Raw genomic sequence first — 12326 nt, 5'->3', positions numbered from 1 at the left:
AGAGAGAGAGAGAGAGAGAGAGAGAGACAGAGACAGAGAGACAGAGAGAGACAGAGACAGAGAGAGACAGAGAGAGGGACAGAGTGAGAGACCAAGAGAGGATCAAAGCCTTAAGAAAACTCAGCTCTATTTGAGGCTGGAAGATGCACTTCCTCCTTATGGTCTGTTTGAAAAAGAGTCCCCCACTAGTAGAACTATGGAGACCATGACACTTCTGTGTAACACCGTTAAACTCACCCGTCACTGTAGTCACACACTACCTCTGTCCCTTTGCACAGTTTACGGACAATTTATTCGCTCATTCCTTTTTTCTTTTTTTTAAGGAGGCTTGTTAGGATTTTGTGTTTGTATCATCAGGTGTTGTAGTAGGCTCAACAGAAAACAGAACAGGTAAACATCTAAATTGTGATCTGGTTATGTCATTGTTTAGCTGTGTGTCCCAGAAGAAAAATAATGTAATTTCCTGTGTGCCCTCTGTTGACAGGTGTTAATTTCTATCGCACAGACATCACTAATTTCAGTGCAATGCCTGAACATAGAAACAGCTTAATAGATTCCTGTCACTAATATGAATTTTGATTCTCCTAAACATTCTAGGGAGTATTTTGTTTTGTTCTAATATGGTTTTGAGGGATTTTTAAATTATTTTTAATCATGTATGTGGGGGAGTGTGTGTGAGTACAAGTGCCAGTGGAGGCCAGAGGCATCAGATCCCCTGGAACTGGAGTTACAGGCAGTTGTGAGCTGCCTGACATGGGTGCTGGGAACTGAACTCTGGTCCTCTGCAAAAGCAGTCCTTGCTCTTAACTGCTAAATATCTCTCCAGCCCAGTTTTGTGTTTTGTTGTTTAAGATTTTATTTATTTTTATTTTTTGTGTATGAGTATTTTGCCTGCATGTATATAAGTGCACCACATGTGTGCAATGCCCAAGGAGGCCGAAAAAAGGTATTGGATCCCCAGGAACTGGAGTTTCAGATGTTTGTTAGGTGCCATGTGGGTGCTGGGAACAGAACCTGGGTCCTCTGCATCAGCAGCCGGTGCTCTTAACCACTGAGGCAGCTCTCCAGCCCTGCTTTGTTTCTCACACATGACCTCACATGGCCCAGGTTGATGTGAAGCTCACTGAGCTTCCTCTGCCTCCCAAATGCTGGGATTACAATGTGCACCACCACGACCCAGCTCTATTGCTGTGAATATTACTATATTGTTTGAGGTGTGTTTTTCATTTTTTGCTTTTTTTTTCTTTGCATGTCTTTTATATGGTTGTATTTTCAGCATTTTTCCAATTTTATGCTGAAATTTTCAAATATACAGTAATGTTGAATTGGATACAGTGAGCGTTCGTGTATGTGGCTTAGATTCCACCATCAACATTTTCAAATACGCAGCAATGTTGAATTGGATACAGTGCACACTTGTGTGCGGCTTAGATTCCACCATTAACATTTCTGCTGTTCAGGCTGAGCATCCTTAAGCTAAAAACCTAAACTGCAAAATGCCCCCAAACTTGAAACTTTTCAAATGTAAACATAAAGTCCCCTGAGATTGTTCAATGGGTAAAGGTGCTTGCTGTCAAGCCTGATAACCTGATTCCATCCTGGGAACCCAATGGTGAGCGCAAGGAAAACTCAGGGGAGACACCAGGTGTTCACTGAGATCAATAGCATCCTGTATAAACACAGAGGCTGGGACAGAGGAGATGGCCCAGCTGGTAGAGAACTGGCCACTCAAGCCAGTTTAGTCCCCAGCATCCATGTAAACACTGGGTAAGATGGCACACACCTATGATCCCAGCACCAGGAGGCACAGACAGGAAGATTCTCAAACCTTGCTGGCCAGCCAGGCTAACTGAATGAGTGAGCTCTAGGTTCAGTGAGAGGGCTTGTCTCAGAAAACAAGGTGGAGAACTATCAAGGAAAACATCCTACATCCATCTCTGGCATCCGCAAGCATGTGCACATGTGCAGAGAGAGAGAGAGAGAGAGAGAGAGAGAGAGAGAGAGAGAGAGAGAGAGAGAGAGAGGCGGGGGGGCGAGAGAGAGAGCGCAAGAGAGAGAGAGAGAGAGAGAGAGAGAGAGAGAGAGAGAGAGAGGCATGGGGGCCAGAGAGATGGTTCACCAGGTAAAGCGCTTGCCATGCAAGTGTGGGGACCAGATTCGGATCCCCAACACAGCACCAGTATAAATGTCGGGTGGCCTGCACAGGGGAGATGGAGATGGGATTCCTAGAGAAAGCTGGCTAGTCAGACTAGCCAAATCAGAGAGCTTTGGGTTCAAGTGAGAGACTTTGCCTCCATATACAACGTAGAGAGCAATCAAGGAAGACAATCAATGTCAACCTCTGGCCTCCACAATCACACCTTAACATTCACCTATGCACATGTGTGCGCAAACACACACACACACACACACACACACACACATATTAATATAACAACAACAACAAAAATAAGTGAGTGGAGGGGAGAGAAAGACAAAGGTGAGTTCAGGGCACAGGGGTAAAAGAAGCGAGGCCAGGCTCATGAGGTGCTAATCCTTGCCCCACCTGCCCTCTTGGGACTCTGGGATGGGCTGAGGTGATCCTCTGCAATTCAGGGCAAGTACTTTGAGATCCAGTTCAGCCGTGGTGGGGAGCCAGATGGAGGCAAGATCTCCAACTTTCTGCTTGAGAAGTCTCGTGTGGTTATGCAGAATGAGAACGAGAGGAATTTCCACATCTACTACCAGGTGCAGGGAGGGGGCTGTGGGCCTGGGGGCAGAGGGGGCTCAGCCTGGATCCGGGATGGAAGAAGGAGACAATGGGAAGGGCATGTGTGGGAGGGTAGGATGACCACAATGGCTATGCGAGGCCAGGGGAGATGCATGAGCTTCCTACACCCTCCAGCTTCTGGAAGGGGCCTCCCAGGAGCAGCGGCAGAACCTGGGGCTCATGACGCCTGACTACTATTACTATCTCAACCAATCAGACACCTACAAGGTGGAAGGCACTGATGACCGGAGTGACTTCAATGAGACCCTGGTGAGCGCCAACCTCCACTCCAGCCTTCACAGAGTCCTCTCATGTTACAAATCAGGAAACTGAGGCAGAAAGAGGTGCAGGCACTTACCCAAGGTTACACACAGGGGGCTGAGAAGATGGCTCAGTGGTAAAGTGCTTGCTGTGCAAGCGTGAGGACCTTAGTTTGATCCCCAGAACTCACATAAAGAAGCTGGGGCATACGGGCCTGGAAAAACAACTCAGAGCTTAAGAGCACTGGTTGCTCTTGCAGAGAACCTAGGTTTGGTTCCCAGCACCCATATGGTAGCTAACAATCCAAAACTCCAGTTCCAGGGGATCTGACACCCTCTTCTGACTTCCGTGGGCATTGCACAGCATGGGTGCACTTAAATACATGCAGGCAAAACACTCATACATATAAAATTTAAAGAATAAGATGAGGGTGGAGAGACAGCTCAGTGGTTAAGAGTACTGGCTGCTCCTGCAAAAGACCCAGGTTCAGTTCCCAGCACCCACATGGCAGCTAACAACTGTCCATAATTCCGGTTCCAAGAATCTGACACTGGCCTCTCCAGGTTTGCCCACACATGGTACATTTACATACATGCAGGTAAAACACTCATGCACATAAAATAAACATAAATAAATATTTTTTTAAAAAAAGAAAAGAAACCCATGTGTGGTAGCACATGCCTTTAATCCCAGCAATCAGGAGGTAGAGGCAGGCAGATCTCTGTGAGATCAAGGCCAGCCAGCTTGATCTCCATAGCTGGGGCTCCAGAAAGAACCTGTCTCAACCCTGTTTTTAAAAAGACCGAAAAATAAAAAAGGTGGAGAGTAATAGAGAAATACACCCAATATCAATCTCTGGTCTCCACATGCATGCATGTGCATAACACACACACACACACACACACACACACACACACACACATACACACACACAGAGCAAATCAGGTGGCTGGGGAGATGGCTCAGTTGCTAAAGTGCCCATGATACGAGCATGAGGATCTGAGTTCAATTTCCAGCACCCATTAAAAAATAATAAAGCCAGGCATGGTGATAGGTGTTCATCATCCCAGTGCTAGGGAGGCAAAGACAAGCAGATTCCAGGGCTCACCAGCCAGCCAGTCTAGACCCTGTCTCATAAAACAAGGTGGACAGAGCCTGAGAAATAACACTCAAACACACATGTAGCATGCATACGCACAGATAGACCAAGTATCCAAATAGCTTGTCTCCCTAAGTCTATGCTGTGGCCTCAGGAACCTGATGCTGGGGCCAGGGTGGAGACAAAGCTGGTGGCATAAGCTCTGTCCATGTCCTACCCACAGAATGCCATGCAGGTCATTGGAATTCCATCCAGTGTGCAGCAGCTGGTCCTGCAGCTCGTGGCAGGGATCTTGCACCTGGGGAACATCAGCTTCTGTGAAGAGGGGAATTACGCTCGTGTGGAGAGCACAGACCGTGAGTGTGGGCGATACTGAAGGAAGGGTGTCAGCCTCGTGCATATGGACTGCTTCTTCCCACTCAGATTCCAAGAGAACTATGTTGGAATCACGGGGCAAGCTAGGGAGGAAGGGAGGCACCCACAAGTGTCCAGGAGCCTGACCAGCTGCCTCTTTTTGCCCTGGCCTGGCAGTCCTGGCCTTTCCAGCCTACCTGCTGGGCATAGACAGTGGGCGGCTGCAGGAGAAGCTGACCAGCCGTAAGATGGACAGCAAATGGGGTGGACGCAGTGAGTCCATTGACGTGACCCTCAATGTGGAACAGGCGGCCTACACCCGTGATGCCCTGGCTAAGGGACTCTATGCCCGCCTCTTTGACTTCCTGGTGGAGGTGAGTGGGAACAGGGCTGGGGAGCCTGGTGGATGTCTAGTGCCCACCAAACCCACAGTGCTTGGAAAAGACAAGGTTGGAAAACAGGCTTGACTTTCCTTCTCAACAATTTCTGGAGGTAGGGAGCATCTGAAATCCAAAACACTTCCTTCAAGATTCCAAACTTTTGAAAAAGCACCAATATGAAACTACAAGTGGAAAATTCCATCCCTGACTCCATGGGGCCACAGCCAGACCACAGGTGCACTAAAAATTGGGCCTGATAGGGCTGAAGAGATGGCTCAGCAGTTAAGAGCAATTCATGCTCTTGCAGAAGACCAGGTTCAGTTCCCAGTACCCACATAGCAGCTAACAACTGACTGTAACTCCAGTTCAAGGGAATCTGATGCCCTCTTCTGGCCTCTGAGGGCATTGCTCACATATGGTGTACATACATGCAGGCAAAACACATAAAATGAAAATATAAAATATTTTATTTTAAATAGTGCATGTGGGGCTGGAGAACTGGCTCAGTGGTTAAGAGCACTGGCGGCTCTTGCAGAGGACCTGGGTCTGGTTCCCAGCACTCACATAGTTGCTAACAACTGTCCGATGCCCTCTTCTGACCTCCAAGGGTATTGCACAACACCAGTGCACTTACGCAGGCAGTACACTCATACACATAAAATTAAATTAAATTAAATATTGACTGCTAAATAGTGCATGTGCTATATATGAAATGTAAATGAATTTCATGTTCAAACTTGAGTCTCATGCTCATGATGGCTCAGGTAGAAGTAAATGTGTTCCCAGAACTGAAATGCAAAACACTTCTGGGCCAAAATATTTCCAATTAGGGATAGTCAACCTGCAGTTGCTTTTTATTTTATTTTTTGGTTTTTTTGGAACAGGGGCTCCCTATAGTCTCACCTGGCCTGGAACACACTATGTAGACCAGTCTGGCCTTGATCTCACAGAGATCTGCCCTCCTCTGCTTCCCCAATGCTGGGATTAAAGGCAGGGCATAGGCTAAGTGGGAGATCTGACTCTGGAGTCATGAGTGACAAAGCTCCCATACTTGGATTTCTTGAATGGGGGTGAGAAAACTAGACACAGGCCAGAGAAAAATCTGCTGAGAGGGGATAAAGCCCATAAACTTCACTAAAAAGATATCAAGGCAGGCAAAGGATGAAGTGACATGACTTAGAAGGTAGAAATGCTTGCCACCAAGCCTGCTGACCTGAGTAGGATCCCTGAGATCCACATGGTAGGAGAGAATCAACTCTTCAAAGTTGTCCTCTGGCCTCCACACGTGCTGTGGCATATGCATACACACACACACACACACACACACACACAAAATAGATTATAGATAGATGATAGATAGGTAGATAGATAGATAGATGATAGATTAGATAGATAAAGATAGACAGATGATAGATAACAGATAGATGATAGATAAATGATGGATAGCGATAATAGATAGATAGATAGATAGATAGATGGATAGATATATGATAGGCAGATAGATAGATAGATAGATAGATAGATAGATAGATAGATAGATAGATAGATAGATGTAAAGCATATCAAGGGGATGGAAAGGTGGCCCAGTGGTTAAGAGCACTTACTAGGCCACCACAAGTCACTGAGTTTGGATTCCAGCACCCATGTAACAAGCCAGGCATGGTCTTACACACCTGCAAACCTTTGCTATTCAGGGAGGAGACTTGTTGCCAGCCAGCTCCAGGTTCACGGAGAGATCCTGCTTCAAAGGAGTAACATGGAGAGCAATAAAGGGGGATGTCCAATGTCCTCCTCTGGTCTCCGTGTGTCTCTCTCTCTCTCTCTCTCTCTCTCACACACACACACACACAGTCTCTTTCACACACCACATAGGCCACAGTCAGAGAGAGAGAGAGAGAGAAAGAGAGAGAGAGAGAGATTGAGAATTAGAAAAAAAGCATTTTCTATCATATTTTCTATCATATCAAGAGAGTGGTGGCAGGCTGTGTGCTGTGGTGGCAAACTGTGTGGTATGGTGGCAGGCTGTGTGGGCTGGCCCTATGCTGACCTTCTGTCCCACCTGCCCCAAGGCCATCAACCGCGCTATGCAGAAGCCACAGGAAGAATACAGTATTGGTGTCCTAGACATCTACGGCTTCGAGATCTTCCAGGTTTGGCCCCTGATCTCCCCCAATCCCTACCCCATATCCTGTCCTGCCTGTCACCCTAGCCCACTCAGTGGCCATGAGAGCCTCCAGCACAGCCCACAGACAGAAGAACCCTTTTCCTTCCTCGGCAGAAAAACGGCTTTGAGCAGTTCTGCATCAACTTCGTCAATGAAAAGCTGCAGCAGATCTTTATTGAGCTCACCCTGAAGGCAGAGCAGGTGCGCCAGAACACCAAGCCACCTAGAACAGGATTCTGAATTCAAGCATCGGGTCACTGAGCCACTGGGGGACCCCACAAACACCCCGTTCCCACTTCTCTCTACTCACTGTGTTAGAGTCAGCTTTCTGTTACTATGATGAAATACCCAAGATAATCTTTTGTGTTGTTTTGTTTGTTTTGAGACAGGGTCTCCCTATGGAGCCCTGGCAGGCCTGGAACTCACAGAGACCCACCTGTCTCTGACTTCTTAGTGCTGGTATTAAAGGCATGTGCCATCATATCTGGCCACTGGCTAATCAATTTATAAAGAGAAAAAGGAGGCTAGGGATGTAGCTCAATTGGCAGAGTGCTCACCTGACATGCACAAATCCCCGGGTTCCATCCCCGGCGCTGCACAAATGGAGCTACACACCATGATCCCAGCACTCAGGAGGTAGAGGCAGGAAGATCAGGAGTTCAAGGTCATCCTCGGCTACATATGATGTTTAAGGTCAGCTGGGTTACGAGACCCTGTCTCAAAAATAAAATAAGAAGAGCCCAAAGCCCAAATAAAATTCTACTGAGCAGGTTATAATTCGGGCAGCTGTGCTTCAATTCTGCTGAGACGTAAAACAAGTCACAGAGTTGGTCTAGCAGAAGAGTGGAAAAGTTGGGGTACTTATCCACCAGCTCCTGCTGGTTGTAGGTCAGTGGGGACCAGAGGCTGGGATTTCATTCCATAGGTCTTCTAGCTTACCTTGCCACAAATACATACTTGGGCTTCATTGTCAGGCAGCCCTGAGGGATGGAATGGGTCCACAGCCACATCTTCTTCATGGACTCCCCTTCCTACCCCCATTTTCCACTCCCCAGGAGGAATATGTGCAAGAGGGCATCCGCTGGACCCCCATTGAGTACTTCAACAACAAAGTCGTGTGTGACCTCATCGAAAATAAGCTGGTGAGAGCTGAGCTGACTTTAGGAAGGCTCTCACAACCCCCTCACCACCACCACCACCCCCAGCTGGACAGGGTGAACCTGGGAAGGATTTATGACACTCTAGGGGCCAAGAAGATAGAGCACAGCTGAAATATCTTCCAACCATCTCATTCATTGATTCATTTGCCCCTTTCTTTTAGTCACTCAACAAACATTTCCCTAGGTAACCTTTTCAGAGTTACAGGGATCGAAACTGATAGATTTCCCAAGTGATACCAGTGTGGAGAAAGGAAAGAGGCACGGATTCCCTGCAGCCCAGGAAATTTCCACAGCAACACACACACACACACACACACACACACACAGCATCCCAGCCACCACCTTTTGCCCTTGTATTTAGGCGCCCTCTGCCCCAACCCAGAGCTCACCCAGTGCTGACCACAGAGATGAGGCAGGACCCCAGCCAGGCTGAGCCGGGACTCTGCTTACCCCTCAGAGCCCCCCAGGCATCATGAGCGTGCTAGACGACGTGTGTGCCACGATGCACGCCACCGGAGGAGGCGCGGACCAGACCCTGCTGCAGAAGTTGCAGGCGGCGGTGGGCACCCACGAGCACTTCAACAGCTGGAGCGCTGGCTTCGTCATCCATCATTACGCAGGCAAAGTGAGTGCAACTCCCAGTCCCTGCCTGAGCGGTTGTGTTCCTCACTGATCCCGGGACTCAGGATGGCGGACCTCCAATCCACAAGGCTGAGCCCCTCTTCCAGAGAGCCCCCTACTGACCAGAACCCGGAACCTTCCCGATGACCCACAGGCCTTTGCTCTCAGATTGCCTGCCCCCCCCCCAACACACACATGTCCCCTCAGCCAGGGCTGCGGACACACACTGGCTTCTGTCCACAGTTTGCCCAACTAACACGGCAGCGCCTTAGGGACAAGGCGCAGTACATACCACACCATGGAAACCAGTTGGAGACTTCCCCGAAGACCAGGGCTCTTCCCTGTGCCCAGACACCCCAATGCCCAATATGAGTTGCAACCCTCTGACTGAAACATGACCCTCACCTTCTGATTCCAACTTGGAAAGCAAACACCCCAAAACCCAAGACCTGGGTTACAAGCAACCAAAAATGGACTGGAGCAGCCCCATCCCACCCCTCCCAGAGGCTACAAGAATTCCCTAATCTGCACAAGCTACAGCCACCTCCTCTGAGATGTTCCTGGCATGCCTCCATGACCTCTGTAGAGGGAGCAGATATTCCCAGAGGTCTCCAGCCTATGCTGCCAGCCATCAACCCCTAGAATAAGACATAGCAGCACATCTCCCTCAGCCAGGGCTGCAACAGCCAGGAGCAAGACCACTAATAGACTGGTTCTTAGACAGCAGTCTCAGCCCATCTCCTGGCTGAAGCCCCTCCCTCCAAGAATCTACAGCAGAGAGGCGCTAAACCTATTCATTCCCTTGTCATGTGAAGGTTGCACACATCTATAATCCCAGCACTTGGACATGGAGGCAGGAAGATCAGAAGTTCAAGGTCATCCTTGCCCACATAGGGAGTTTGAGGCTAACCTGGGCTATATGCTTTTGATCAAAACTGCAGCCCTGATCCTCAGCCTGAACACCTCCCCTCACCTCTGACCCCAACCTTCATCTCCCAATTTCCAGAACAGACTTCCAGGCAGCCAGGACCCAAGCAGCAGCTTATAACTCACTATTCTGAACAGCTCCAGCTGTTGAAGTTTCTTCTAAACTATACAGAACCCCAAGCTGTCTCACCCTGAGCAGACCCCACAGGACTCCTGGCCCACCTGCCTCAGCATCCATATATGAAAGTCTCTGCACCTCACCAACCTTCAACACTGTCTCCCTTCAGGTCTCCTATGACGTCAGTGGCTTCTGTGAGAGGAATCGTGATGTTCTCTTCTCTGACCTTATAGAACTGATGCAGTCCAGTGAACAGTGAGTAGTCCCAGGTGTGGGGGCCTTCGGGCAGAACCCTCAGAGGGATGGAGGGCTGGGGACCACTCTATCTTCCCCAGGACTCAGTCACACTACATGCCAAGACGTGATTCCGATTTAAAACTCTAAAGGCTCTGTAGCTCAGTGATGAGTGCTTCCCTAGAGCATGTGAGGCCTTGGGTTCCAGTCTCAGGACAAGGGAAAAAGGAAACTCCAAGTACACAGCTGAGAAATGAATCCTGTTCTTCAGACCCCCAGGGCACTTTCCCAGAGGAAGTCTCTGAGTTAGTTGCTTTCCTTTCCCATCTGGAGCTCCTCCCCTCAAGAGCCCAGTGATTGGACAGTTGCCCTTTAAACAAAGTGAACACACCTTACAGGGGTTGAGGATTTAGCGCAGGTGATGTGCTAGGCAAGACCTGGGTTCCATCCCCAGTACTATATAAACTAGGCACGGTTGTATATTCCTGCAACCCCAGCACTTGGGAGGTAGAGACAAGAGGATCAGGAGTTCAAGGTCATCCTCAACTACATAGTAACTTTGAGGTCAGCTGGGGCCAGGTGAGACCCTGTCTCAAAACAAACAGGCTCCGGAGATGACTTAGTTGGTAAAGTACTTGTTGCATAAACCTGAGGATCTGAGTTTGGATCCCGAGATCCCACCTAAGCTCAGTGTAGTGCCATAAGCATCTGTAATCCCACTAGGCCTTGGGGAAAAGGGACCCAGAGACCCAAGGATCTCCTGAAGTTTGAGAGCCATCCAACCTGACTTAAGAAGAGACCCCATCTCAAACAAAGTGGAAAGGTGACCAACGACACTCAAAAGTCATCCTCTGACCTCCATGGTGCATACACACACACACACACACACACACACACACAAAGACCCTATCTAAATAAATTAACAGGCAAATAGGGAAAGATGCAGACAAGGTACTTGGAATCAGTAAACACTGGTCTTAGAAACCCAGAGCAAGAATTGGCTCCACCTCTCGAATGGGAATTTCATTACTAGGGAAGTGTTCTGTCCAGAGCACCTTGTCTCATTTAAGGCAGCCCTAAAGAATGTTAAAGAAGGTTGGAGAGATAGCTCAGTGGTTAAAGGTGCATACTGCTCCTCCAGAGGACCCTGGCTCAGTTCCCAGCACCCACACAGCAGCTAACAACTACCTATGAGTCTAGTTCTGGAGGATCTGATGCCCACACAATGCACATACATATATGCCAGCAAATGCACACATAAAATAAAAAATAAACATATATTTTTTAAATGTAAAAGAAGTTGGGAGGCAGAGACAGGTGGTTCTCTGTGAATTCTAGCCCAACCTGGCCTACATAGCAAATTCCAGGTCATAGTGAGGCTATATAGTGAGACCAAGGCTACATAGTGAGACCCTATCTCAAAAAAGGGGAAAAGGGGGGCTGGAGAGATGGCTCAGCAGTTAATAACACTGGTTGTTCTTGCAGAAGACCCTGGTTCGAATCCCAGCACCTACATGGCAGCTAACAACTGTCTGTAACTCCAGTCTCAGGGGATCTGACAGCCTCTTCTGACCTCCACGGGCATTGCACAACACGGGTGCACTTACATGCAGGCAATACACGCATACACATAAAATAAAAATAATAAATAAAAAAATTTTAAAGGGAAAAGAAGAAATGTTAATTATGAAATTTGTTACACAAATCTATACATACACGTGAGTTATACAAAGTACACTTGTGGACTGAGAAAAGAATCAGGTCATCTACATAGCAAATTTGAGGCCAGCCTGGACTATGTGAGACTCTGCTTCAAAAATAAAATAATGGGCTGGAGAAATGGTTCAGTGGTAAAGAGCTCTTTCAGAGGACCTGGGTTCAGTTCCCAGTACCCATATCAGGCAGTTTTGAACTGCCTGTAACTACAGTTCCAGGGAATCTGACACTCTATTCTGACCTGTACACACATATGGTGCACATACTTATACTCAGGTACACACAAACACATAAAATAAATCTTTTTTTATATTTTATTTATTTTTATTTTATGTGTATGAGTGTATTGCCTGCATGTATGTGAGTGCAACCTGTGTCCTGAAATGCCCATGGAGGTCAGAAGAGGGTATCAGATACCCTGGAACTGGAGTTACAGATGACTGTTAGCTGTCATGTGGGAGTTGGGAACTGAACCCAGGTCCTCTGCAAGAGCAGCTGGCTAGTGCTCTTAACTATTGAGCCATCTCTCCAGCCCCAACAGTG

General features: G+C 48.0%; 1 protein-coding gene across 1 annotated transcript in view; it reads left to right on the top strand.

Annotated features, from left to right (window-relative positions):
• Positions 1-12326, top strand: part of Myo1f (myosin IF) — a 59416-nt gene that overhangs the window by 21885 nt on the left and 25205 nt on the right. Inside the window, exons 7-15 of the mRNA XM_008844580.3 lie at positions 2596-2727; positions 2885-3019; positions 4333-4465; positions 4641-4837; positions 6913-6993; positions 7122-7208; positions 8063-8149; positions 8625-8792; positions 10003-10088. Of these exons, the coding sequence (XP_008842802.1) occupies positions 2596-2727; positions 2885-3019; positions 4333-4465; positions 4641-4837; positions 6913-6993; positions 7122-7208; positions 8063-8149; positions 8625-8792; positions 10003-10088 (1106 nt within the window). The remainder of the gene's footprint in view (positions 1-2595; positions 2728-2884; positions 3020-4332; positions 4466-4640; positions 4838-6912; positions 6994-7121; positions 7209-8062; positions 8150-8624; positions 8793-10002; positions 10089-12326) is intronic.

Source organism: Nannospalax galili, unplaced genomic scaffold (assembly GCF_000622305.1).
Source record: "Nannospalax galili isolate Female #2095 unplaced genomic scaffold, S.galili_v1.0 scaffold262, whole genome shotgun sequence".
Lineage (NCBI taxonomy): Eukaryota > Metazoa > Chordata > Mammalia > Rodentia > Spalacidae > Nannospalax > Nannospalax galili.
Note: the sequence above shows the minus strand (reverse complement) of the source record. Positions and strands in the feature narration are given on the sequence as shown.